General features: G+C 44.2%; 3 protein-coding genes across 6 annotated transcripts; 1 reads left to right on the top strand and 2 right to left on the bottom strand.

Moving 5' to 3' along the window:
* Positions 1 to 4399: 4399 nt before the first annotated feature.
* Positions 4400 to 9306, bottom strand: Tmtc3 (Transmembrane O-mannosyltransferase targeting cadherins 3). Its single transcript, XM_002049780.4, has 4 exons — positions 9178 to 9306; positions 6499 to 7823; positions 5654 to 6435; positions 4400 to 5586 (listed from the first exon to the last, which is right to left on the bottom strand). The coding sequence occupies exons 2-4, from the start codon at positions 7619 to 7621 to the stop codon at positions 4720 to 4722; spliced, it is 2772 nt and encodes a 923-aa protein (XP_002049816.1). The 5' UTR covers positions 7622 to 7823; positions 9178 to 9306; the 3' UTR covers positions 4400 to 4719.
* mago (mago, exon junction complex subunit) lies at positions 9267 to 10257 on the top strand. Of its 2 annotated transcripts, none has more exons than XM_032436976.2 (3): positions 9267 to 9400; positions 9456 to 9748; positions 9834 to 10257. In XM_032436976.2, exons 2-3 carry the CDS (start codon positions 9488 to 9490, stop codon positions 10014 to 10016), a joined length of 444 nt encoding a protein of 147 aa, XP_032292867.1. In that variant the 5' UTR covers positions 9267 to 9400; positions 9456 to 9487; the 3' UTR covers positions 10017 to 10257. The 2 variants fall into 2 exon arrangements, with proteins under 2 accessions (XP_032292867.1, XP_032292868.1); XM_032436977.2 differs by having other exon boundaries at positions 9278 to 9400; positions 9480 to 9748.
* On the bottom strand, positions 10110 to 26639 carry Magi (membrane associated guanylate kinase, WW and PDZ domain containing protein magi). 3 transcript variants are annotated; one of them, XM_070209901.1, is made up of 6 exons: positions 26559 to 26639; positions 20280 to 21416; positions 13877 to 14054; positions 11719 to 13813; positions 11434 to 11656; positions 10110 to 11363 (listed from the first exon to the last, which is right to left on the bottom strand). In XM_070209901.1, the coding sequence occupies exons 2-6, from the start codon at positions 21100 to 21102 to the stop codon at positions 10963 to 10965; spliced, it is 3720 nt and encodes a 1239-aa protein (XP_070066002.1). In that variant the 5' UTR covers positions 21103 to 21416; positions 26559 to 26639; the 3' UTR covers positions 10110 to 10962. The 3 variants fall into 3 exon arrangements, with proteins under 3 accessions (XP_070066002.1, XP_070066003.1, XP_002049814.3); XM_070209902.1 differs by lacking the exon at positions 26559 to 26639 and adding an exon at positions 26135 to 26518; XM_002049778.4 differs by lacking the exon at positions 26559 to 26639 and adding an exon at positions 25894 to 26518.
* Positions 26640 to 26754: the final 115 nt, after the last annotated feature.

The raw sequence follows: 26754 nt of genomic DNA on the forward strand, positions 1-26754 counted from the left end.
ATCTCGGCCAAATAAAGCCCGATAGGGGCCAAAAAGGAAGGGGCTACTCGGGGAGGTCCGTAGAATCCGCCTAGATCGACGGCGAAGTTATGTCGCTTTGAAACGTCATATCTCCAAGATTTTTTTAGAGCGGCGGAGATATGACGTTTCAAAGCGACATAACTTCGCCGTTGATCATGGCGAGATTATGTGGTGAATATCGTGTCCACAGCCACACGAATTTTTTTGGTTAACTTTAAATGGTCATATCTCGGCCAAATAAAGCCCGATTCCGGTCAAAAAGGGAAGGGCCACTCGGGGAGGTCCGTAGAATCCGCCAAGATCGACGGCGAAGTTATGTCGCTTTGAAACGTCATATCTTCATGATTTTTTTTAGATCGGCGGAGATATGACGTTTCAAAGCGACATAACTTCGCCGTTGATCATGGCGAGATTATGTCGTGAATATCGTGTCCACAACCACACGAATTTTTTTGGAAAACTTTAAATGGTCACATCTCGGCCAAATAAAGCCCGATTCCGGTCAAAAAGGGAAGGGCCACTCGGGGAGGTCCGTAGAATCCGCCAAGATCGACGGCGAAGTTATGTCGCTTTGAAACGTCATATCTTCATGATTTTTTTTAGATCGGCGGAGATATGACGTTTCAAAGCGACATAACTTCGCCGTTGATCATGGCGAGATTATGTCGTGAATATCGTGTCCACAACCACACGAATTTTTTTGGAAAACTTTAAATGGTCATATCTCGGCCAAATAAAGCCCGATTTCGGTCAAAAAGGAAGGGGCTACTCGGGGAGGTCCGTAGAATCCGCCAAGATCGACGGCGAAGTTATGTCGCTTTGAAACGTCATATCTCCATGATTTTATAGATCGGCGGAGATCATGGCGAGATTATGTCGTGAATATCGTGTCCTAAACTACACGAACTTTTTTTGGAAAACTTTAAATGGTCATATCTCGGCCAAATAAAGCCCGATAGGGGCAAAAAAGGGATGGACTACTCGGGTAGGTCCGTAGAATCCGCCAAGAGCGACGGCGAAGTTATGTCGCTTTGAAACGTCATATCTCCATGGTTTTTTAGATCGGCGGAGATATGACGTTTCAAAGCGACATAACTCCGCCGTTGATCATGCCGAGATTATGTCGTGAATATCGTGTCCACAACCACACGTATTTTTTAGGAAAACTTTAAATGGTCATATCTCGGCCAAATAAAGCCCGATAGGGGCCAAAAAGGAAGGGGCCACTCGGAGAGGTCCGTAGAATCCGCCAAGATCGACGGCGAAGTTATGTCGCTTTGAAACGTCATATCTCCATGATTTTTTAGATCGGCGGAGATTATGGCGAGATTATGTCATGAATATCGTGTCCACAACCACACGAATTTTTTTGGAAAACTTTAAATGGTCATATCTCGGCCAAATAAAGCCCGATAGGGGCCAAAAAGGAAGGGGCTTTTCGGGGAGGTCCGTAGTATCCGCCAAGATCGACGGCGGAGTTATGTCGCTTTGAAACGTCATATCTCCAAGATTTTTTTAGAGCGGCGGAGATATGACGTTTCAAAGCGACATAACTCCGCCGTTGATCATGCCGAGATTATGTCGCGAATATCGTGTCCACAACCACACGAATTTTTTTGGAAAACTTTAAATGGTCATATCTCGGCCAAATAAAGCCCGATAGGGGCCAAAAAGGAAGGGGCCACTCGGAGAGGTCCGTAGAATCCGCCAAGATCGACGGCGAAGTTATGTCGCTTTGAAACGTCATATCTCCATGGTTTTTTAGATCGGCGGAGATATGACGTTTCAAAGCGACATAACTCCGCCGTTGATCATGCCGAGATTATGTCGTGAATATCGTGTCCACAACCACACGTATTTTTTAGGAAAACTTTAAATGGTCATATCTCGGCCAAATAAAGCCCGATAGGGGCCAAAAAGGAAGGGGCCACTCGGAGAGGTCCGTAGAATCCGCCAAGATCGACGGCGAAGTTATGTCGCTTTGAAACGTCATATCTCCATGATTTTTTAGATCGGCGGAGATCATGGCGAGATTATGTCATGAATATCGTGTCCACAACCACACGAATTTTTTTGGAAAACTTTAAATGGTCATATCTCGGCCAAATAAAGCCCGATAGGGGCCAAAAAGGTAGGGGCTACTCGGGGAGGTCCGTAGAATCCGCCAAGATCGACGGCGAAGTTATGTCGCTTTGAAACGTCATATCTCCATGATTTTTTAGATCGGCGGAGATTATGGCGAGATTATGTCATGCATATCGTGTCCACAACCACACGAATTTTTTTGGAAAACTTTAAATGGTCATATCTCGGCCAAATAAAGCCCGATAGGGGCCAAAAAGGTAGGGGCTACTCGGGGAGGTCCGTAGAATCCGCCAAGATCGACGGCGAAGTTATGTCGCTTTGAAACGTCATATCTCCATGATTTTTTAGATCGGCGGAGATTATGGCGAGATTATGTCATGCATATCGTGTCCACAACCACACGAATTTTTTTGGAAAACTTTAAATGGTCATATCTCGGCCAAATAAAGCCCGATAGGGGCCAAAAAGGAAGGGGCTTTTCGGGGAGGTCCGTAGAATCCGCCAAGATCGACGGCGAAGTTATGTCGCTTTGAAACGTCATATCTCCAAGATTTTTTTAGAGCGGCGGAGATATGACGTTTCAAAGCGACATAACTTCGCCGTCGATCTTGGCGGATTCTACGGACCTCCCCGAGTGGCCCTTCCCTTTTTGACCGAAATCGGGCTTTATTTGGCCGAGATATGACCATTTAAAGTTATGACCATTTAAAGTTTTTTCCATCACGTTTTTTTTTCAAAATCGAGGTCGGTGCGACAATCGAAACTTGTTCAATGTTTTTTTTTAATATCTCGGGTAAATAATGTCTGATTTTAAAATGTTATACCTTTTTAAATGCGTACGGATCCCTGCCATCAATTGGCATTCAAACCAATTAATCATCAATAGGTTGAAAAATGTTGTTGTCAAAAAACCGATTCGTTCGTAAATTCAACCTTTTTGATGATTTTTTGGAATATTTCCCTCAAATAATGTCCGATTTTGCAATTTCATACCATTTTTCAATCATAAGGAACAGTAACGATTGGCATCAAAAAAGGGAATTCCAACATTTTGACCCAAATCGACCAAATGGCAAGGTTATACATCACGTTTTTTTTTCAAAATCGAGATCGGTGCGAAAATCGAATCTTTTTCGATGATTTTTTTAATATCTCGGGTAATAGCTCCGCGGGGAGATATGACGTTCCAAAACGACATAACTCCCCGCGGAGATATGACGTTCCAAAACGACATAACTCCCCGCGGAGATATGACGTTTCAAAACGACATAACTCCCCGCGGAGATATGACTCCCCGCGTTTTTTTTTCAAAATCGAGGTCGGTGCAACAATCGAAACTTGTACGATGATTTTTTTTAATATCTCGGGTAAATAATGTCTGATTTTAAAATGTTATACCTTTTTAAATGCGTACGGATCCCTACCATCAATTGGCATTCAAACAAATTAATCATCAGGTTTTTTTTTTAAATTAAGGTCTGTGCGAAAATAGAATATTTTTCGATGATTTATATTAATATCTCGGGTAATAGCTCCGCGCGGAGATATGACGTTCCAAAACGACATAACTCCGCGCTCCGTTTTCGATGATTATACCCTGAACCCATTAAAAATGGGTATTAGGGTATATTGTATCTGTGCAAAATCCAAATGTATGTAACAGGCAGAAGGATACATCTCGGACCCCATAAAGCAAATATATAAAGTATATATATATGCCTGCGCAGATCGAGTTTGTTTTGTAAAAACCGATATCCTGTTTTTTGGGCAATTTTGGTAAATAATAAGAGCTAGAGTCCCCAAACTTGACATATAGCTTCTAAAATAGAATATATATATGCATTTGATGTTGGAAGAAGAGGGTTTAGGCAAAGACAATATAAACACTTCGGCATTCGTTCGTCTGGTCTTTCGAGAACGAACAACCAGTCGGCAGGTAGCCGTACGAAACCTCAACGGCCAGATGAAAGGCCAGGCTAAAAATTTTGCGTCGCATTCAAATGTATGGGCGTTACTCATCTTAGAGTTTATATTGTCTTTGGTCCAGGGTATCCCCTAGTCGAGAGCTCCCGTCTAGAACCTCTTACTTGTTTAAAGCCGAAGCCTGGTTTGGAATTGAACTATTGTTAGCTGCATCTGAAGCATGAGATTGCATATCCCAAGCCAATTACGATTTTCCCTTATTGTGACTAAATACATATGTATTTTGTTTAAACCGAAATAATATCGGTATTTGGATTTTTTACTTTACATAATTCATGACTGAACTGAAAATAACCCAGTGCTATGCGCATTTAAGTACAGATAATTTTATTTAGTGCCATTAAGTACAATTTCTTTTGTATATAATAAATGCAAGTTTTCGGTAGTACTTTTTACTTAACATTTACAAAATGTGTTCTATATACAAAACAAGGTCAGGTTGTGATTACGTACTTTGTTGAAAACTGTAGTAGCTGTCCGGATACATTCCACGTTTGTATCAGCTAAACGGCAGTCCAAACGAGATTCAATAAATATCCTTGGGGAATGTACAATTGGGTTGCTATATAATGTTTACTTAAGCTAGACGAAATGCTTCGCAAATGTGGAATAGCCTGATGATGGGAACTGCTACAAGCTTAGGACACCATCGGCTGGCCTGAACTCGAGCGGGTCGTAGTCCTTGTAAGCTAACTGTCGCTCAGGCGACGTATCAGGTAACTTGTTGATTTTTTGCAGGCGTGAGTTCACAATCTGGAGGTGGCGTCCAATGTAATCCTCGCCGGGCGCAAGTCGTTGGGCGAACTGCAAGCAGGCTGCCGCCTTGGCCATCCACTTGCGTTCCACGAAAACCACGCATAGATTGTGCAGGCCCTGCGTATTGCGTGGGTCGTGCTGCAGTATGCTGCGATAGCACTTCTCTGCCGCATCTAGATCCTTCATGTGGTTGATGTATATGTCGCCCAGCAGTATAAGACCCTTCACATGAGTGGGATGGTGGCGGATTAATTGATTAAGAAAAGGCACTGCATCCAGCGGCCGCTTCGAGTCCGCCAATAACAGTGCCAAATTAAAGAGCGCGCTGCGAAAGTCCGACTTCAGGTGAATAGCACGTTTGAAGAATTGCTCGGCTTCGTCAAAGCTCATCTCGTCCATCGCCAACATTCCTAGATTGAAGTAAACCTTCTCATTGTTCGCATCTCTAGCCAACACCTGGTATAGGCGGGCACGTGACAATTGACGCGCCTCCGCTCCGCCGAGTTCCTGCAGAAGTATGGCCGAATTGAGCAGTGCTTGCTCGTGCTCCGGATACAGCTCGATTGCTTTGTTGAAGTACACGTGCGCCTGTTGACTCTTGCCCTGTTCCAGAAACACAACGCCCAAATTGTAATAGATATCCGCGTTCTCGCTATCATAAAGAAGCGCCTGCTCGTAAACCTCCTGTGCTTGAGCTGTGCGATTTAGCTTCATAAGAATGTCGCCCCGATTGATATAGGCCTGCAAAGTGAAGCGCAACACTAGTATTAATATAATGCACACAACTGTTGTCGTCTTAAAGTCTCACCTGGACGTAGTCACTGCGCATGCTAATTGCCTGTCTGTAGAGATGATCGGCTTCCTCCAGTCTTGTTTGATTCTTGGATATCAGATTGGCCAGATTGATAAAAACATTCAAATGATTGGGCGCAATCCTTGCGTGGTAACTAACACCAGCTTTGGCCTGCGGGAAAAGCGCCTTGGCACGCATGTACGCTTGCTCCGCCTCGGCATAGCGCTTGAGATTGTTGTAGGTGCGACCCACGTTAATGTGAGCGCCAATGTCATCTGTTTGTATGTGTACGGCTTGCTGGAAGTACATCAGAGCCTCGTCGTATCGGCCCTCGTTCTCCAGTGCGTGTCCCACGTTATTGTACAGCTTGGCGTTGCGTTGGTTCACATGCACCCCGGACATAAAAAGCGAGTACTCCGTGCGCCAGTCCCAGTTGCGCTGATGTGTCTTCAGCCCGTGCGCGACCAGCAGCGCAATGAGCGCCGTCTGCGCCAGACGCCCCCAACGCAAACGCCATCGCTGCTGTAACTGGTGATACCCGTAGGCAACCATTAAGCAGTAGCCCATCGATGGCATGTAAAGAATGCGCTCAGCCACCACGAAGCCGACCGGGAAGAATAGATTCGAGGCGGGCAAAAATGGCAGCACTATCCAGCCGAGGCACATGAGCAGCGTGCGTGACTGCGATAGATTTCGTGAAAAGCAAGCCTTGGCCGCCAGCGCGCCAAGACCAAGAAAAGTGCACAAGGTGGCCAAGTTTCGAGGATCAGCGAATCCTTCCAGCAGGGGCACGGTGCCTGCAAGGCAAGATGTTTTCGATTAAGCTTTAATATGAATAATCTTCATTGTTTGCTACTCACCCATTGTCCAATCGCAGCAGAGCAACGATGGGTACAGCAACAGCCAGCAGTTCAGGTAGATGAGGTAGCCGTAGGTTAGCTGCCGCACTGGCGTAGCAGCTGCCGAGGCAGGGTTATCGAAGCGGGTGAAGACTGGCAGCTGGGAGCCCATCACGTAGACACGTCCAACCAGCAATGCGACAGTGATGAGGGCAAGAAACGCCAAACGCTTCCATAGTGTCGACGACCAGCGTCGTGCACTGGCTTGTCCCAACTTGGCCGGCGGCTGCTCCTCAAACATACGCAGCACAAAATGGCACAGGTGCAGCGGCCGCACCTGCTGCACCACGAAAAGTTCGTAGACAGCGCATATGCCAGCTACCGTGATGCCTTGCTCCTTGCACAACATGGAAGCTAGCAGGCAACTGCCAAAGCACAGGCAAAGCGAGGCCCAGTTCGTGCGCCGAGGCGAGCCGCCCGTTGCGTGCGCATAGCTGAGAAACGCGCCCAGGTAGCATATTGAAGAGAGCAATTCAGCACGGCCTACGACGCCAGTAACGGCCTCGGTGTGCACCGGGTGTGTTGCAAACAGGAGCGAAGCGACAAAAGCGCATGTGTTGAGCGAGGACACAGACGCGGATGCGGACGCGGAGGACTGCGTTTCATTACTGCCAGCCACACACTGACGCAGCAGAAGGCGACAGACACGCCGCCACAGCAGACAGACGGCAACATGCAGCAGCAGGTTGACGAGATGGTAGCCGAAAGGATCCAGTGCGTGCAGCAAGTAGTTAAAGCGAAACGTCAACACTGTCAGTGGCCTGTAGGACTTGTGCGAGTGCTCCTTGCGCATTGGCGTGCCCCAGAAATCGTTAAGGAACACATTACGCAGCGGCGTGCTCGGCCGCAAATCCTTGTTGTCCCTTATCGCGCTGACATCGTCGAACACCAGGCCGCACTGCGTGCTATTGTAATAACACACGACGCATGCCACACAAATGCACAGAAACTCGAGCAAGTTGCGCTGCGAGCTACTGCACCCAGCCCGCTCTCTGGCCCTCTCCCGGTTGCATATCGCTGCCGCTGCCGTTGCTGTTGCTGTTGTAGTTGCTGCATATTGCTGTTGGTTGGGGTTCGTTGACATGGTTGACTTTTGCTTACTCCCTGCCTGCCCGCTCCACGTTGCCGTTGAGGTCGTTACTTTCCAGTCCGTGCAGAACCTCAATTCATGTATCCATAATTACTTTACTACACCAAATGGAATGTTGTATACAGGTTACGTCTATGCATCTATATATTTATATATAAGTATATCTTATAAAAAGCTTGTAGAGAAACTACATTGCCTGTAAAGATAAGAGAGGGACAAGTTGATTATTGATTGATTAATATATATATTTTACATATTAAAGTCAGTCTTAATATCAGAATATTTAGCCATCGATTAAATACAAATAATATAAAAGCTTTAATTTATAAATAAAAACAAACTTTTAAGTTTGACATAGATATAGCCTTTTACATGTTATATATATAGTCTAAGTTTTACATAAATCTTGTGTAGTTTGAAGATTTCCATTTACCTTAATATAAATAGAAACTCACAATTTGTAATCTTATTCTTTGATTCTTTTACAGCGATTTATTACTTTGGTTTTGAAAAAACTTGGACCCGAAAAAATCAATTAATGCGCAACAAAGTAACTTCGTCCCGGTTACTGTCCTCAATACCGACTGCATACACCAAAGTCCCGAAGTTAACAAAGTTGTAAGCGACGCGGCGGCAGCGCCAATAAAATCAGCGGCAGCGGCAGCAGCCGGCAAAATTTTGCACGAAGAGAAATTTGCAGTCAGCAAACAGAGTCTCGAAGCTAGAGTGTGCGATGGCAAGTGGGCGTGTTTTTGTTTGTGTTGTCAATATTATGAAAGAAAGCACAACAGGGCAGGCATTACTAGGCAAGTCCAGGAACAGGCCAGGCACAAGCACATCGGCATGCGGATGCAACATTATTGCTTCACATGCGCTGACCGAGAGACAGCAACAAAGTTGCACTCAATGTCATCGGTTTTGTGACGTCATTCAAAACAAACCACCAGCAAGTTAACGTAACGAGCGTCCTGGAGAGACAGTTGGAGAGAGAGAGAGAGAGCGCTTGAGAGTGGGAGAGGGAGAGCACGAGAAGCAATGAGCGCAACTTTGTTGCACGACCGACATTTGGCAACAGGCCCGAAGGACGACGGGCAAGTTAAGCACGCGTATGGACACACGTGCAGGCAACGCTTGTTGATTTCCCGCCATTGGACGCGCAAGCGTCTTAAAGTCCTTGCACTTTCGTTTTTCGTTTACGAACAACAACAATCCGCAGACGTGCACTCTCAGCGACGCTCTCAGCAGTTTAGTGTTTGTGTTTTTGTAAAATTACTTTGACCGAGATCCGTGCATTGCTGTGTTGTAGCACCAGCGCCCACGCGTTTGAGCTAGCATCCACCCCCTGCATGCACGCACGTCCTCTCCCACAAGGCGAATTTTGCGACGCCATTACATTGGCGTCCGTGCGTCGTGAACAAAACAGCCAACAACAACACCATTTGTACATACATTTGCCAACTTTGTTGCAAATTGCAATTATTACAATGTTGTCAGTGTGTGCAATTGAACTTGGTTTTCATATTTTGATGTTTTCTTTGGCGTTAGCTTACCGAATTTATTGAGTGAATTATGGAGGTAGTTGTCTTTAAATAAAATAAAGTTACATTTTAACACAAAACTCAACACAGTTTTTGGCCAACTTGCTTGCAACGTGCCATTCGCGTTGTCACGCGTACATATCGATAGCAATCGATATGCGGTGAGCTATCAACGATGTGTATAAAATTATCTAAACTAACCACAATGCGCAACCCTGAAGAAAGCCGCAACGTTGTGAGTAAAAGTGTTTGCTGAAGAAAACTACAATTTATTCATTTATTAAAAAAAGCATAAACTATTTGGGCAACTCAAGTGAAAAAAATGTCAACAGAGGACTTTTACTTGCGTTATTATGTCGGCCACAAAGGAAAGTTTGGACACGAGTTTCTTGAGTTCGAGTTCCGGCCAGATGGAAAACTACGCTACGCCAACAATTCCAACTATAAAAACGACACGATGATCCGCAAAGAGGCATTTGTCCACCAATCTGTCATGGAGGAGCTAAAGCGTATCATAATTGACTCAGAAATAATGCAGGAAGATGATCTGCCCTGGCCGCCTCCGGATCGCGTTGGTCGACAGGTGAGTAGGCGGATTGCTTCGTGCAAATGCCGCCAATTTGTATGTACATACAAATATTAACCATTGTATTTCTCCATTTCAAAAGGAACTGGAAATTGTAATTGGCGACGAGCACATTTCCTTTACAACCTCAAAGACAGGCTCATTGGTGGACGTGAACCGATCAAAGGACCCAGAAGGCTTGCGCTGCTTCTATTATTTGGTGCAGGATCTGAAGTGTTTGGTGTTTTCTCTCATCGGTCTCCACTTTAAAATTAAGCCTATATAAAAACTGTTGTCTCAATCTTCCCCAGCTGTATTCAACTCATTTATATATACTAAACATAAGCTTAATTAGCAGACACACTTAATTTTGTAACGATTTACTACAAAAGAACAACATATATATAATTTTGTACGATGGTAAATAAAACAAAAGTGTTAAGATTGCGCTGCGGTGATCTGCATGTCGGCCGTTTACCTGAGAATCGTTTGAAGCCATTTCAAAAATAAAAATCTAAAACATTGAAGGAAGGCATTTTAATCCTATATTAACCAAGATCATAAGTTGCCTCTCTTCTGTCTGGAATACTATATTATATAGGCCGAACTTGTACCCTATTAAGATTAAACTATTCCAAAGCTCTAGTAGACTATTGAGAAGCTGATTAACTATTCGCTTAGATCACTAACTAGGAATTGTCGGCCAAACTGAACTTGATTCGTTCTAAAGGATGCATTCAAATGATGCTGTTATTAAAAACTAGTCGTAATATCATTTATTGAACAACATATTGTGTAAATTAGAAGTATTTAGTTGCTATACATTTGTACATATATGTCTAGACTAAATAATTGGTATTTATAGACAAACTTTATGCATCTTAAAAGGTATGGGTTTATGCTAATATGTTAAAATGATGCCATATTTGATAATCAGAATTGTTTATAAATAGAGAAAATAGCTCAAGATTTCAATTATGTCTTAGATCTATGTAAACTACAAGGCAAATCACTTAAACGGTTATACAAATTAAACAGATTTTACTGACAATTTTGTGTAGAGCTTCACAAAGCGGTTAGAGATTCGTAAATTGAAATGTTTCATATGTTACTAAATTCAGTCTTTGGGGTTACTTAGCAGTTATTCATAAAACTACGGAACTGCACTGTGAAATGCACATTTAAACTAGCTAGAGAAAGCTCTTGTAGAGCCGAATGCGTAAATCTCAGAGTCATAACTGTGGCTGCTGCTGATGCAGAGCGAGAGTAGCCGCGATGTTTGTGCTGGCCCGCTCCAAATAGCTGCCGGGCATCGGGCCTAGTCCTGGCATTTCCAGTTGCTGGTGTTGCTGCAGTTGTTGCTGTTGTTGCTGTTGCGGTGCTTTGAGTAAACTGGGCGATGCCTGCAGCGGAGTGTTTGAGCCCAGGCCTGCACTGCTGCCTCCTGGACTGGGCCCGCCCTCTTTGAGTGGACAGCCGATAGTGAGGCGCACATGAAGTCCTGACTCTTTTATAAGATTGACCACATCGCCGTGCGACATGCCCGCAATGTCAATGCGGTTAACTGCAATTATCCTGTCGCCAACTTTCAGCTCGCCACACCTATCAGCCGGACTGCCAGGTATAAGTTTGCCTGTGCATAAACAAATTTAATGTAAAAATCATTTACTTTTCGAATGAGATTCAAAGATGTGCGTTCATACCAATTGTCGAGCCGTAGTAATGATTAGACGAAGAGATTATGACAAAGCCAAAGCCCTCGTTCTCATGGCGACTAACAATCACGTCGTAGGGATAGCGTCGGAGCTGCGCCAGCGGCGCTTGCTGCAGCAGCTGCGCCCGTCGCCTGCGCAGTATCATGGTGACCTGTCCGCGCACGGCTGACTCACCCACCAGCGAAACGACTTTGTGATGCGAAGAGTTTAACTAATCGAAAGAAATGCATTTTAGAAACGAATCATGCTGTGAGCCGGCGTGAAGCGACTTACCACATTGATGCCATCGATGCTTAGGATCTCGTCGCCGGTGGCAATACGGTGATCATTATCCGCTGCGCCGCCAGGCACAATGTGGCCTACGGTCACCTGAGAACCCTCCTCAGTACCACCTACAATGCGAAAGCCGAAGCCCATCGCCTGCCGTTCCAGCGTTACTTCGGTCAGCTCGCACTGGTCGGCATCCTCCGAGACATCCAGCAACGCCCCATTGCGCCAGCTGGGCGAATGCTGCAGCTGCATCTGCTGCTGCTGCTGTGGCGGATCCAAATTGGCGAACCCTACACGTCGTCTGTCGCTCAGCAGCTCGTTGACGCGCCGCTGCATGCGCTCATTCTGAATGTGCGCTGCTTGCAATGGCGAGTACTGGCCGGCTGCTGCAGAAACGGTCGGTTGCTGGACGTAGTAGCCCAGCTGCGTCGACTGCTGGGGCCGTTGGTAGCGCTGGGCCTGGCAGTCGTAACAGTAGCAGGACTCGTGATGCGCAAGCGGCAGGGGCAGCGGCTGCATGCTTGGTGGCAAGCCGTAAATGGGATTGTAGCTGCCCCCATCGCCAACATCGACATCGACGCTGCTCTGTAATGTGGCCTCGGCGAGGCGCTCACTCAGTCGGCTCACCATCTTGGGATACGGATCCATAAAGGGTATATCGTCCAGCTCCTGCAGACTGTTGTTTGACTTGCCCTGGGCCTGCAGGTGCAGTGATTTGTTTTCACCCGCCGCCTCCACATCCGTCTGCTGCAGCTCATTATTTGGCGTCAGAACGCGGGCACGTCGTGTATCTACTAACGGCGTCTTGGGTCGCATGGGCAGCACCTCCTTGGGCTGGGTGCTGTACAGGTCGGCGGTGGGCGTTTTGCTGCGAAAGAGTCCGCTGCCCACAAAGTTCTTGCGCAGATTAGCCACATTACCCACGCCCAGCTGGCTGCCCTGGCCGCTAGCCGCTTGCTCGGGCGGCGTGCGTTGTATCTTGAGGGCGGTGGGCGTGGTTTGGCTGCACTCCTTGAGCAACTCGACCACATAGAAGTGGGGCTTGTTGCGCACGTTGATGCCATTTATCTCGAGCAGCACGTCTCCTTCAAGCAGCTGAGTGCAGCAGTTGCGGTCGAGGATCTTTTTCACTATTTGTCCGCATGCAGAGTCGGCGATGGTAAAGCCAAAGCCCATGGCTCCCTTCATAATGGAGAACGTATAGAGCTCCGGCTTTTTCATGAGTATGAAGCCACTTCCACTGCCAGCAGCCTTGCTGACGCCTTCGCCGGACAAATCCAGAAAATTGTAATTGCCATCCATGTTCAGGTCGACATTTAAACGACGCTGCTTCTCCGACTCGGAGGCAAGTCCATCCACGGCCATGGTGGTCACCACCTCGGTATTGGGATCATTCGGATCGAAGGGCAGTGGGTAACCGCGGCACATCTCCAGCGCAGCTGTCTCTCCGGGCAGTATTGACTGAAAGATGTTCACCATATCATGGTGGGTGTAGCCCAGTACGCAGGTATCGTTCACATAGACCAGCACATCGCCCGTCTGCAGCTGGCCATCCACCCAGGCGGGCCCGTTGGGCACCACTGTCTTGATTTGCAGAAACTCCTCCACGTCGCTGCCGTTGCTGCCATCGCTGCCGACGATCGTAAAGCCCAGTCCGCGCGTGGACTTCAGCAGCGTTGTGTTGATGCGCTGACCCTGCAGCTCTGCCGGATTGCGCGTGAACTTGTATGGCAGCTTGGCAGTATTCGCGATTGGAATTGTTGCACTCGGCATCGGAGTTTGTCTGGCTGCCGCCTCCTGCGCTGCCGTCGGCGTCTTTGAACGTTGCTGCGGCGGCGGCGGAGGCTGTTGCTGCTGCTGGAGCTGCATCTGTTCCTGCTGTTGCTGGCGTTGTTCGGCCGCACGTCGTTTGGCTTCTAGCACGGGATTCTCGTACTGGGTGCGACGATTAACGTGATCAATAAAGTACATGCCGTACATAGAGTCTTCGATCTTCTCCCAGCCATAGGGCAGCTCGTCCTCGCAGCAATCCTCCAGCGATTTCTTCTGATACTTGGACAGACGTGGATCCAGCCAATGCGAGGTGCCCGTATTGTGGCTACACAAAAGGAAATTGTTATTATTACGCGTGCTTTCTAGCTAGCTGCTTGGTCTCACTTACTCTATGAAGTAGAGCTCGCCTCGTTCCGTGTAGGCGGTCTCCCATTTGGGGGGCAGAGGTCCTAGGCCATCGCCGGGATCCTCATGAGTAGTCTGATTAATATCTGCAGCACCACATTCGCTGCCCATGCTGCTGTCGCCGCCTTCACCATTATAATATGTATTTTGCAAAAGGTTCTCTGCAATCAAAAGAAAACAGTTTAGATTTTGATTATAAAAGGGGTTCTGGGCATTTTTTGGAACAGAGAAAGTTTAAGTATCCTTCATAGAAGTTATCCAAAGCCCTAACGCAAGTCTTACTGTGTCACATCCTGAAGGCAATTTGAGTGAGAATCAATGAACCCAGCAGCACACAAGCTGACCTCAAACCGGATATGTGCGCCCCACAATTAGCTCTTGCTTGAATGCCTTGTCACCCTAGTCCATGGCTAGGTCATTTGCTGCAGGGCAAACCCCCTTTGCTAGACAGGTGTGCAACCAGCCGAAAATAGTTTGGCCCGGCCCCTGATTTGGCATGTTGCACGGGCCATTGTTAGTGCAATGCTGCTTTTTGTGGCCCCTGTTGAATGAACCGTAAACTGTTTGATCATCAACAACAAGCAGGTGTATTATTAACCACAAAACAACTCACAAGAATGGTGCTTGAAGGGCTAACCTGGACACCTGACCCAGTTTTAAGCGCTCCCTAGTGTTTCTGGCTGGGAAAATGAATCTTGAAGGATGAAATTAATTTCTTCCATCAGTTTCCCAGTACATTAATCACAAATTAATCAGTCTGTCAGTTATTCAATCTCCAAAAATAGTCCGAATTTATAAGGCATAGAACCTTCTTACGAATACATTATTTAAATAAACTGCTGATCAATCGTATAAAGAAATGTTCAACTGTATTAAACTTCCAAGTTCTACATATCTATAATAGTTCTTGTAATGTCTTCGTCTTCATTCGTTCTCCGTCTCCGGCTAAATTATTCAGCGATGCTCATTAAAACAGAATCAAAGCTATTAGATGAAAAGTCAGATAACTGTGCTCGAATGAGAAGCGGTCCACTCATCGTTAGCCCATATAAAGTATCTACATATTCATCTACATATTCATGCGGATGTAGCTGCGATGTAAACATCACTAAACGAATTGCAGTCCAGACTAAACCGAAATTGATTTCGCAAAAATCAAATTTCAAAACGAATCATTTGCATAGAGTAATATAAATATTTATATATAGGCGCTCTAAGGGCTGGCGAAGCGGGGTGGGGCGGGTTGGGGCGGAGTTTTATTGCCAGACGGCAAACGAACGCCTCATCTTCGATTCAGTTGGAAATGAAGCCCCCCCCCCTCCCCGCCTGCCTGTTTTTACCAACTAACGCAAATAGAAGTTCTGCCATGTAGCACAGTGTATGTACATATGTGTGTGTGAGTATGTGTGGAAGCTGCATAATCCAGAAAGTGTGAACGAACGAACGAACGAGCCCAACTACGGAAGTTGTGTTAGCGCTGCGTTTTCGCTGTGAATCTGTGGCATAGTTTGCTTTAACGGGCGCTCCTCCGCCCAGTTTTAAGTCCCCTGCTACCACCCCGCCTCCCTTCCCCTTCCCCCTTCTACCATCAAACGACTTGACTTGTCTGGTTGTGTAAATATTTGTGGAGCGAACGAAGCTATTTGATCAACAGATGTGGCACACAAAAATACAGTTCTTTTCAATGTACACCGTTTTTTCAGGGTAAGGGTATTGAAAGTCGAGCAAGTTACAGTTTACTCCATTTCATTTGCGGCTCTCGTCTCAGCTGCCTTATCTATGCAAAACGTTTGTTATCTTTCCGGTTCCTTGTATTAGATAAGAAAGGTAATCGAAAACTTGCTGAAAATACTGATTCAGCATGGTTTCAGATGGAATAGACATAAACAAGTCGGGAGTGCTCGACTAGCATACCCTACAAACACACACACACACACACACAACTTCTGATTCTTCTTCCTGAATAACTTCGGTCTGATTTGTATAAAATTCTCAGTGCCTAAATATGGCTGCCAAATGTGTACTATAAGTACATACCACGGCAAAAGAAACTGGCTCAAAGATAATTATTTCTAATGTGTTTATACCCTACCAAGTTTGTTGTGCCCAGATGCTAAAATCTCCGGATTACGCGATCAAGACTATATAAACTTTATAGGCTCATAGATTACACTCATGTGCACTATAAAACCTATTTAACCGATCGCAATTGGAATTTCCTTTATGCCTAATTATTATTCAAAAGACTGAGATTTGTTTGCATTTGAAAGTCAATGAACTGCTGCTAAATAGAAACTTGCGCTGCTTCAATTGTTGACTACGCCCAACCTCATATTGGGCGGACACATGCTCGGCCAAGATCGCCAAGATGTTTATATTTAGCTGTGGCCCTCCGAGCTTAGAGCTTGAGAATGCATTGTTAATCTAACAAAGCGACGATGTTGGGAACAGCTCGTATCTCTGCAACTCCATGCGCATCTTTTATGCCCCGTCAATCTCTTTACTGCAACTAGCCCCCATTTTTGCGTGGTTATCGTTGTCAATCATGAAGAAACTGGAAACGTAACCACTTATTATGAGTAATGAATATGGCTTGATTAACACAAATGCAGAAATAACACTTCTTTTAAGTTAACCGCAGTTTAAATACCCTTTCAGATGACAATCAATTCTACTACAATTTCCTAAAGCATTTAAATGATTCAGTTCTTCAATGTTGACAGCCTATCTTATTATATTTGAGCAATTTTATTTATTACCATTAAAACTAAGTTTATTTCTGGGTATTTATATCTTCATGAATACAGAAATATTTCCTTGAATGGATTACATCTTTCGTGAACCAAACTACACGCTGAAAGGGTATAAGACACGCATGTTCTCTGATCTTCAGATTGAGGCTTGTGCAGCGACCAAGTCGGGAGGAGCATGACTCACTTTCATTCGAGGCAATCGAATATACAAGCCAGGTAATTCTTTATGTGAAGCCCATTATATTTCGACAATCAGTCAGGGGTGGATCATGAAATGCAGGAAAACAAGCTACCAACTCCGGAGTAGGGTCAATGACAGTGACGCACAAAGCTGAATGCATTTTCGAATTTACCTGCAAATGGAGGCCACAAAAGAGAGAAGGATAAGAAGAGTAAGAGGGAAGGAAAAGTTCATGACATAAGGTATTTTCACCCTCTTCTGGTTGTTTTAGAGAGTACTTTAATTTTGTCAGGCAACAGAAGAAGACCTTTCAAGCCCGTTCCTTGAGCAATATTAAATTCCGAGTGGATATATAATATAATACATATATATAATAATGAGTCTAGTTATGGAATCTATGAAATGTTACATAAATCCGTCCGTTCTTTCCCAAGAAACATTATTGAAATTTACGAGTTTTACCTTAGCTAACTTACCTTACCTTGCCTAGAGTACTCAATAGACAGATTTAGTCGTTAGTAAAACCCTGAGTCTAATGTCTACAAGGGTATATTATCTTCGGCTTGCTTTCTTGCTTTTCCTTTCCAAGTCAAGCACAAGCTATGTGTCGTTGGAAAATAAAGTGCGCGTCCCACATTTCAATTAACTATTCAAACCATGGCATGTAGAAATAACTAGGCGTATAGCTAAAAGACTGAAGCAGTCGAAAGAGCCCACCAAGTGGTCAATCTATTGAATTGAGCAGAAGTCGAGCCATGCCCTCTTCAGCTCTTCAGTTCCCTTCCATGTGCGCCACACAAGTAATTAATGTCATTGAGTCAAGCAATGTGCCCCACTTCAGGACTGCCGCACCAGCACCCGCAACCGCTCCTGCCCAGCTGCACAGTGAAGGCAACGTCTTTGTACACAGGCGACCCTACAAATATGAGGAGCTGGTGGCACCTACTGCCTGACGATGGAGGTGCTCTTGGCTGCACGTGAGGTGCAGCTGATTCATCATCGGCTGGCAATGCGGCATTGTGGCATTGTGACTCCTTGCACAGTTGATGCTTGTGCCGCATAATGATGGCATCTAATTGGCTTTGCTGCTTCGTTAACTTGGCTTTCACGGCACGCCATAAACCAAGCGGCGGCGCGTTCTCCTCTCAGCTCTCATATGCAGCACTCGAAAAGGTGTTTTCCTTTTGCATGTCACAATGTTGTCGTAATCAAGAAATTAATAATCGCAGCGTCGTCGACGGTTCTGCTAATTGCCACTGACATGACGCGTAAATGATAAGGCAACGGCTGAGGTGTTTCCTCGTGGGTGACCATGGAGTTCATTGCCATCAGAAGCCACTCGGGGCACGAACTGCGTCTTCTCAGAACAGAAGCAAGAGCCTTACACTTTTTACCGCATGAAAGCAACGCGCTAATAAATAAGTTTCATAAGTTTCAACACGCCCCGCACATAACAAAGGGATATACATCATCAAAAACACACACCTGCTTGAAAACCAAGCCAAGCGAGACATTTACCTTCCACAGATGATTCGCCGTTTAGAAATGTCGCTTGGCAAACTTTAGTTTTAGGTTTTTCTGTTGGCCTATTTTGGTCTTGTTACGGAATTTGGTCTGATTGCCCACTCCTCGTTAAATGGAGTCTTTAAACTATAAATATTAATTTTCCACATCATGTGCATAAACAGACTAATGCTGGCCACGCCCACACGCCCACACGCCCGATCAAATTTAAAGCAGCCCCCACACACCTGACAGGTGGGTCGATTTGGCTTTGGCGTCAACTCGTTTGGCTTGGGGTTTCATGAATGAATGAATGAATGTGGCTGTGACTGTGGCTACTATTTACTACGCTGCGTCCCAAGACGTGCACAGTGAGAGATACATACATAAATTAGATGGCAGGTGGGTTCCATGTGCCACATTCGCAAGTGGATTAAGCGGCATATGCTCTCACATTACAGTGCAACAAATGCCACTCGGAGAGTTTCGAATGAAGGACACATGACTGAAATTGTTATTGAGTGTCGCATTGCATGACCACGAGTTACTCCATGCTCAATTACCGTACAAGTTGGGAGTCGAGAGTGCCCGACTAGCAGTTACTATGTCACTTTTTGTAGTCTTGAAACACTCGGTGTGTATAGTCCGATTGTTTTTTTGTTCTCAGCTTTGCAGCTTCTAAGATCAAGGCATTGGCAAAATGAGGAAATACGCCGAGAGAGACAGAGGAACCGAGAGCTTGATCAATTCAGCTCGCCTGACCAAATGCTATATATATATATACTCTGTAGGAACAGTCACATATGTTCTTACCAAACCATCATACCCTGCTTTGGCCAATGGGTATATAATTACTTCTTAAACATGTTAATGGAATTTATTAGCTTCGAAGTGAACTGCTGTTGAACTTACTCTTGAACCAACCATCAGAGGGAACAAAGCAAACAAACTCAGCCAAGACGATTGAAAGTGAACCGAGTACTCGTAGAGCGAGAAGACCCACAAGCAGAAGTGAGAAATGGGTTCGACTTACAACTGATCCATTGTCTTAAGTTTTGCCAGTTGAGCATGAGGTGTAAACAATTGGCACGTGTCTGCTTAAACAAAAGTACAAAACACAAGCCGTAAAACAGGCAAATCAATTGAACTCTTTGCCCGCTGTGCAGCAAATGTGTTTTTCTCCGAAGCCAAAAGCAAATTAGTTTGAAGTCTTATTTTGTATTTTGTTTATTTTGAACAGCAGCTAATTTCGTTGTATTGCAAGTGCATTCGAAACCGAAACCAAACCCGAAACGGACCCGAAACTGAAGTGGCTGCCCTCATGCTGGCCATGTGGGCGGCAAGGGCCATCTATAGCTTGGTCTGCATGTGGTTTTCTATTTACACTGCCATGATTAACAGCGAAACTGACCTCAATTTCCTCTAGAACTGTTTGCCCTGCCCCATCTTAATCACTTATTCAAAGCTGCCAGCTCGTAAGTCAACTAATGCTCGGACGAAAAGAGGCGAAACATCGCAATGTGTTTAAAAATATCTGCCTCCAGAATATGCTCAACAACTTTTGTTGCTTACTCTTTTAAAATTTGAGAGATTTTAGAATTTAAAATATATATATTATATATTTAACTTGTATTACTCGTCACCTATACAAATAAGGTAAGAAAAGGGTCTAATATATTAGCTGGATCAAGCTGATTCGATTCCCTCTGAGATCCCTACGGACGAACACGTTAAGTCCGAAAATTATAAAAACTAGATTTTCAAATCGGACTCTAAATACCGATCGTATTCTAAAATAAACTAAAGAAACAGCATAAACGACCCCTCATGCCAGGGTATCTCCTAGTCAGGCACTCCCGAGCAGAGCACACTTTTTTCTTTAGATGTCTGGCAGGGAACTGGCAGTAAGATGAAGAGCATAAGGCATTTAGTGGAGTGTAGTCTCTTACCTTTGCTGCCTTTCAAGATGCTGCTGGGATGGCCTCCAGTGCGTCCGCTTGTGGAGTTGCCGTTGACGCCGCCGCCGTTGCCAATATACTGATGTTGGCCAGAAACTTGGCTGTTCAGCGAGGAGGTGCCGCCCAGGGAGGCGACATCTTCGCGCGAGGCGTGCAGCGATGCGGACGTCGCTGTGATCGTGGACTTCTTGATGGCGGGTGGCGGCAAGCCCAGAGGTGGACCAGCTGCTGCTGCTGCTGCTGCTGCTGGCTTGTGCATAGCAGCCATTGGATAACTGTTGCTGTCGCCGTTGCCAGCAACAACAGCTAGATCTGCGCCGCTGGCGTCGTTGCAATTGAATTTCTTGGCATGATTGGCCTGGCTACTTCCGTTGGCAAGGTTAGAATTTAGACTCGAGTTTCCGTTAAATGTTGCAAAACTGGTTGAGGCGACGCTCGACGCAGCAGCACCAGCTGTTGTTGTTGCCGCTGCTGAACTGGCAACAGGATGTGGATGCGAGTGCTGGTGGGAAGCATTTAGCACAGCCGACGCTGGCGCCAACTGTTGCTGCTGCTGTTGATAATAATGGCTGTTAAAAAGTTGATGCTGCTGCTGCTGCTGCTGATGTTGGTGTTGATGCATTAGGTAATCAGTCGAGGCTGGCGCTGCCGCCGTCGAGGTTGCTGCCTTTGCCAGCAATGCGCCGCTTTTGGCCGCTGCGCCAGCTGCAGCTGCGCCGCTTACCGCTCCCGCTCCCGCTCCCGCTCCTGTGCCCGCTCCCGCCGCCGTCGCCATCGCTCCCGTCGCCGTTGTAGTCGCTGTGATTATTGGCATCTTCTGCACGATCTTGTCGAAAATAAACTTGTTTGTTACTCAGCTCTAACTCAAGCCGCAATTATGGTATATCTATTTGCCATTGCGAGCATTAGAAGCGTTTCATCTCGGAATAACTTTTGTTGCCATTCATTCGTTTATTTTTATTTTTTCATTTAATTCGTATAATTTACGATATGCTTTGTCTAGCTGCTGCTGCTAATTATTATCTCGTGTTCGCTTTGTCATTGGGCATTCATCAAGCACATTTGACAACATCATCATCGCATTTTTTGTTGTGCATTGTGAAAGCGTTGCTTTAAACTGCGAAATGCCTAAAACCAAATAGAAATCATATAAATAGTTGCAAATGTGACAAAGACACCCCGTGCCCATTCCCAGAGAACTGCATTACAATATACAAAATTAAATTCAATTTTACAAAACATTTAATTTACACAAAACATATATTTTACTATATTTATATTTATTATATATTTTACTTTTATTTCCTAAGTCCTAGACGATACAGGAGAAGATTGTCGAGAGGGAAGAACTCAAATTGATATTGGAGCTAAAGCAAAGTAAGATTCTTTTAGTGGAACATGTCCGCAAAGAACCCACCCAATAGCCAGCTCCAGGCTGTCTAAATACATATTAGCCTCTCTGTATAAGTTTTAATAATACATAATTTAACACACAATAAGACTATCCAAATTGTGGACGGAGCGGAGCTATTTAACAAGTGAGGTACTATTATTATCCATACGAGAGCCGATATTTCCAATTTCTGCAACTCCATCTCTAAAAAGCTTCGAATATTTCTAAAGATTAAATATATATATATTTCTGATAAGAAAGTCGATCAAATCTATATTAAATAGATTTATCTGCGTGTCCATTTATTTGAAAACAGGTCTCCAAGTTGAAGGCGCGAGAAGCTTTAGGAAGTTGAAAGTAATTTGATGAAATTTGTTGCTGCATAAAGTCTATATGCATATGAGTAGGCCGTATTGGAAAACTTTATTGTGCATGAAAGAAAAGTTTTAAAACGAAATCTAGAACTCAAACAAAGCATATACACATGTGTACATCTTTATGGCAAATTGGATTTAAGCTCTACGACGCACTCATTTATTTCCCGCTTGCACTTGGAGAACTTAGTCATAAGGTTTTTACCTATTTTAATGGGAGTAGCGTTTGTAACTGTTTTCTTTCCGCTTTGGTAGAGATGAGTTCTTAGTTAAGTCCCAGCTTTAAGATATTTAAATGTAACTCAACGTTTACACGTTGATTGTCTTGCATAAACCCAACAAATAAAAACAAGTAAGAGGTTCTAGTCGGGAGCTCCCGACAAGGGGATACCCTGAACCCTCTTCTTCCAACATCAAATGCATATATGTATTCTTTTTTAGAAGCTAAATGTTAAGTTTGGGGACTCTAGCTCCTATTATTTACCAAAATTACCCAAAAACAAGATATCGATATCGATTTTTATCGATTGCTTAGAAACGGAGTAAGTTATCGATTATCGGAACCAAACTCGATCTGCGCAGGCATATATATATACTTTATATATTTACTTTATGGAGTCGGAGATGTATCCTTCTGCCTGTTACATACATTTGGATTTTGCACAAATACAATATACCCTAATACCCATTTTTAATGGGATCAGGGTATAATCAAGTTTCGATTTTAGCACCGACCTCTAATTTGAAAAAAAAACGTGAAGGTCTGAAGGTCATATCTCCGCGGGGAGTTATGTCGTTTTGGAACGTCATATCTTCGCGGGGAGTTATGTCGTTTTGGAACGTCATATCTCCGCGGGGAGTTATGTCGTTTTGGTACGTCATATCTCCCCGCGGAGATATTACCAGAGATATTAAAAAAATCATCGAAAAAGATTCGATTTTCGCACCGACCTCGATTTTGAAAAAAAACGATGTATAACCTTGCCATTTTGTCGATTTGGGTCAAAATTTTGGAATTCCTTTTTTTGATGCCAATCGTTAGAACTGATCCTTACGAGTCATAAATGGTATGCAATTGCAAAATCGGACATTATTTCAAAGCGACATAACTTCGCCGTTGATCTTGGCGGTTTCTATGGACCTTCCCGAGTAGCCCTTCCCTTTTTGACCGAAATCGGGCTTTATTTGGCCGAGATATGACCATTTAAAGTTTTCCAAAAAAGTTCGTGTAGTTGTGGACACGATATTCACGACATAATCTCGGGGAGGTCCGTAGAATCCGCCTAGATCGACGGCGAAGTTATGTCGCTTTGAAACGTCATATCTCCATGATTTTTTAGATCGGCAAGATTAACGGCGAAGTTATGTCGCATTGAAACGTCATATCTCCAAGATTTTTTTAGAGCGGCGGAGATATGACGTTTCAAAGCGACATAACTTCGCCGTCGATCTAGGCGGATTCTACGGACCTCCCCGAGTAGCCCTTCCCTTTTTGACCGAAATCGGGCTTTATTTGGCCGAGATATGACCATTTAAAGTTTTCCAAAAAAGTTCGTGTAGTTGAGGACACGATATTCACGTCATAATCTCGCCATGATCAACGGCGAAGTTATGTCGCTTTGAAACGTCATATCTCCGCCGATCTAAAAAATCATGGAGATATGACGTTTCAAAGCGACATAACTTCGCCGTTGATCTTGGCCCCGAGTAGCCCTTCCCTCTTGACCGTAATCGGGCTTTATTTGGCCGAGATATGACCATTTAAAGTTTTCCAAAAAAGTTCGTGTAGTTGTGGACACGATATTCACGACATAATCTGGTCATGATCAACGGCGAAGTTATGTCGCTTTGAAACGTCATATCTCCGCCGATCTAAAGAATCATGGAGATATGACGTTTCAAAGCGACATAACTTCGCCGTCGATCTTGGCGGATTCTACGGACCTTCCCGAGATATTAAAAAAATCATCGAAAAAGATTCGATTTTCGCACCGACCTCGATTTTGAAAAAAAACGTGATGTATAACCTTGCCATTTTGTCGATTTGGTTCAAAATTTTGGATTTCCTTTTTTTGATGCCAATAGTTAGAACTGATCCTTGCGAGTCAAAAATGGTATGAAATTGCAAAATCTGACATTATTTGAGGGAAATATTCCAAAAATACATCAAAAAGGTTGAATTTACTAACGAATCGGTTTTTTTTAAACAACATTTTCCAACCCATTGATGATTAATTTGCTTGAATGCCAATTGATGTTAGGGATCCGTACGCATTCAAAAAGGTATAACATTTTAAAATCAGACATTATTAACCCGAGATATTAAAAAAAAATCATTGAAAAAGATTCGATTCGACCTTGATTTTGAAAAAAAACGTGATGTAACCTACTTCTAAAATTTCAAGTCTATAGCTCTTATATGTTCTGAGATCCTTGCGTTCATACATACGGACGGACGGACGGACGGACAGACGGACATGGCTAGATCGACTCGGCTATTGATGCTGATCAAGAATATATATACATTATGGGGTCGGAGATGCTTCCTTCTGCCTGTTACATACATTTGGATTTTGCACAAATACAATATACCCTTATACCCATTTTTAATAGGTTCAGGGTATAAAAAGCTGCACACAAATGGAATTTCGCTCGAAAATCCAAAATGTTGACTCATGCAAAAAATTATGAATTCAGATGCGGGTTTAAGTTGAAAAAAAAAAAAAAAGAAAATTAACTGTGCGAAAAAAAGGGGCAGCAAGCACGGCGATAGCATTAAATTCCTCAAGCGAAAAATTTACTCCAATAATAAAAAGAAAAACAGAAAAAAAAAACACTTCAAAAATTAAGAGGCACAGAACACAACACAGTCCTCTATATAGGGAGCTGCGGCAACAATCACCAGCAAAGAATGCCAGCAGCAGCAGCAACAACAGCAACAACAAAGGCAAGAAACGAGTTTTCAGACCATGCCACCAGATCGACCAGTCAGACATGATGCCACAAGCAACAACAACAACAAGAACAAGAGGCAAAGGTAACCCCCACATAAGCACGGACACATGCACACACACACACACATGCATGCATGCACTGTATATAGTTGAATGTGTATTGGTATTGTTGGCATCTGCACTTGCTGCGGGACGCAGACGCAAACGCAGGAGAACCAACAACAATGCACTGAGAAAACGAGTCGCTGACGCCGCGAGACGCGACGCGACGCAACGCGGCCTGCGGTCAAGAGTCGGCACGCTCTCTATTTGGATCGCTGGCGTTGCATGTCGCACGTTGCACGCTGCACGTTGCAAGCTGCTGCCACCTGTCGCTAAAAAACAAAAAGGCGAAAAGTGCACGTAGCGGCAACAATAATTTCACTTCACGGGTGAAATTCACCGTCTTTTACTTTTGCCTTGCTAAAACCACATTAGGCATTTATGTGGACAAACCTGGCTGGATGCGCTGAGGTGCCGCTGAATTTATAGAGCAATTAACGGCGGCCGTCAACTCAGACTATGAATATGATAAAGTGAGCAGTTGGCTTAATGCTTTGTGTGTGTATTTAGTTTAAGTTTCCCGCAATTATCGTGTTTGTGTGTGTCTGCATATTCGTATATTAATGAGAAAAACTCAAGTTCATGGTAAAGCGAAAAAAAAATGAGTATGGCAGACCAGTTTTCCCATTACATATTTCATCTACTTTCTATCATACGCGCTCATATGTGGAATGTGGTCAAATTGACACAAGGTAAACAATTTCCACTTTTGTTGTGTTGTGGACAACAATAATAACAGAAACAGAAACAGAAAAAAAAACAAACACTTTCATTTTTCGCACCTCTTTGTTTGCTTCGATTTGTGTGTGTTTATTGATCGGCGATCACAACAAACGCAGGAGCTGGAGCTGGCAGCCACTTTCCATTTCGGAGCATGAAAAACCGCAAACGCGTTTTCCAAATTGCGCGACACTCACACACTGTCACAGATACACATACACACACACACACTAACGCACGCGCGCGCGCAGCTTGTGTAAGGTGATATTATGGATATGTTTGAACTTGTTATTGCTTTGATACCTCTCGAAAACGGGTTGCACCTGCGCCGCAGTTTGTGGTTTTGGGAAAAACTAGTTGCGAGCAATTCACTTCTGTATAATTTTGTAATAAGTGTTAAATGTATTTTTAATAGCTATGCGTATTTAGCATTACACTGCAAATTATGTTTTCCCGCTGGAAAATGTCGAGAGTAAACACGCGCGGCTCAACCGAATCAAACGGAATCTCAACTACAACTAAGCGATATGTTACTTGATATAATATCGATACTCGTTGAGCGTATACCTGTTGCTCACACAAAACACAAACACACACACACAACCACTAACAAAAAATCACAAAACAAATAACTCAAAGCGCATTTATGGAATAAACGCCGGAGTAGAGAAATGCAACACGATTATCGCATCGTTACGTACAATACTTTTTAATAGATTTATTATACCTAAGAAATGTTGTTTTTAAAAATTTAAAACAGCCACAGCGGCATTAGCAATTAAACAATCACTCACGCACGAAATAGATGCATTTGATACTTTCAACATATCGATATAATGGCAGTGAGCGCATTTATCGATGTCTATTCACAACGAGTTGGCAATTCACAGCGATAGAAATGTTTTTATTTTTAAATGTACTGT

Source organism: Drosophila virilis, chromosome 5, assembly GCF_030788295.1.
Source record: "Drosophila virilis strain 15010-1051.87 chromosome 5, Dvir_AGI_RSII-ME, whole genome shotgun sequence".
Classification (NCBI taxonomy): Eukaryota; Metazoa; Arthropoda; class Insecta; order Diptera; family Drosophilidae; genus Drosophila; species Drosophila virilis.

What these genes read in the sequence shown, in the direction of transcription:
- Magi (XM_070209901.1), bottom strand. Translation starts at nt 21,102, where the DNA reads ATGCCAATAATCACAGCGACTACAACGGCGACGGGAGCGATGGCGACG. An exon ending in GCATCGATGGCATCAATGTG is followed by an intron (nt 11,657 to 11,718) that starts GTAAGTCGCTTC and finishes TCTTTCGATTAG; the next exon opens with TTAAACTCTTCGCATCACAA. An exon ending in TTACTACGGCTCGACAATTG is followed by an intron (nt 11,364 to 11,433) that starts GTATGAACGCAC and finishes GTTTATGCACAG; the next exon opens with GCAAACTTATACCTGGCAGT.
- Tmtc3 (XM_002049780.4), bottom strand. Translation starts at nt 7,621, where the DNA reads ATGTCAACGAACCCCAACCAACAGCAATATGCAGCAACTACAACAGCA. An exon ending in CTGCTGCGATTGGACAATGG is followed by an intron (nt 6,436 to 6,498) that starts GTGAGTAGCAAA and finishes CTTGCCTTGCAG; the next exon opens with GCACCGTGCCCCTGCTGGAA. An exon ending in TGCGCAGTGACTACGTCCAG is followed by an intron (nt 5,587 to 5,653) that starts GTGAGACTTTAA and finishes TTCACTTTGCAG; the next exon opens with GCCTATATCAATCGGGGCGA.
- mago (XM_032436976.2), top strand. Translation starts at nt 9,488, where the DNA reads ATGTCAACAGAGGACTTTTACTTGCGTTATTATGTCGGCCACAAAGGA. An exon ending in CGGATCGCGTTGGTCGACAG is followed by an intron (nt 9,749 to 9,833) that starts GTGAGTAGGCGG and finishes CCATTTCAAAAG; the next exon opens with GAACTGGAAATTGTAATTGG.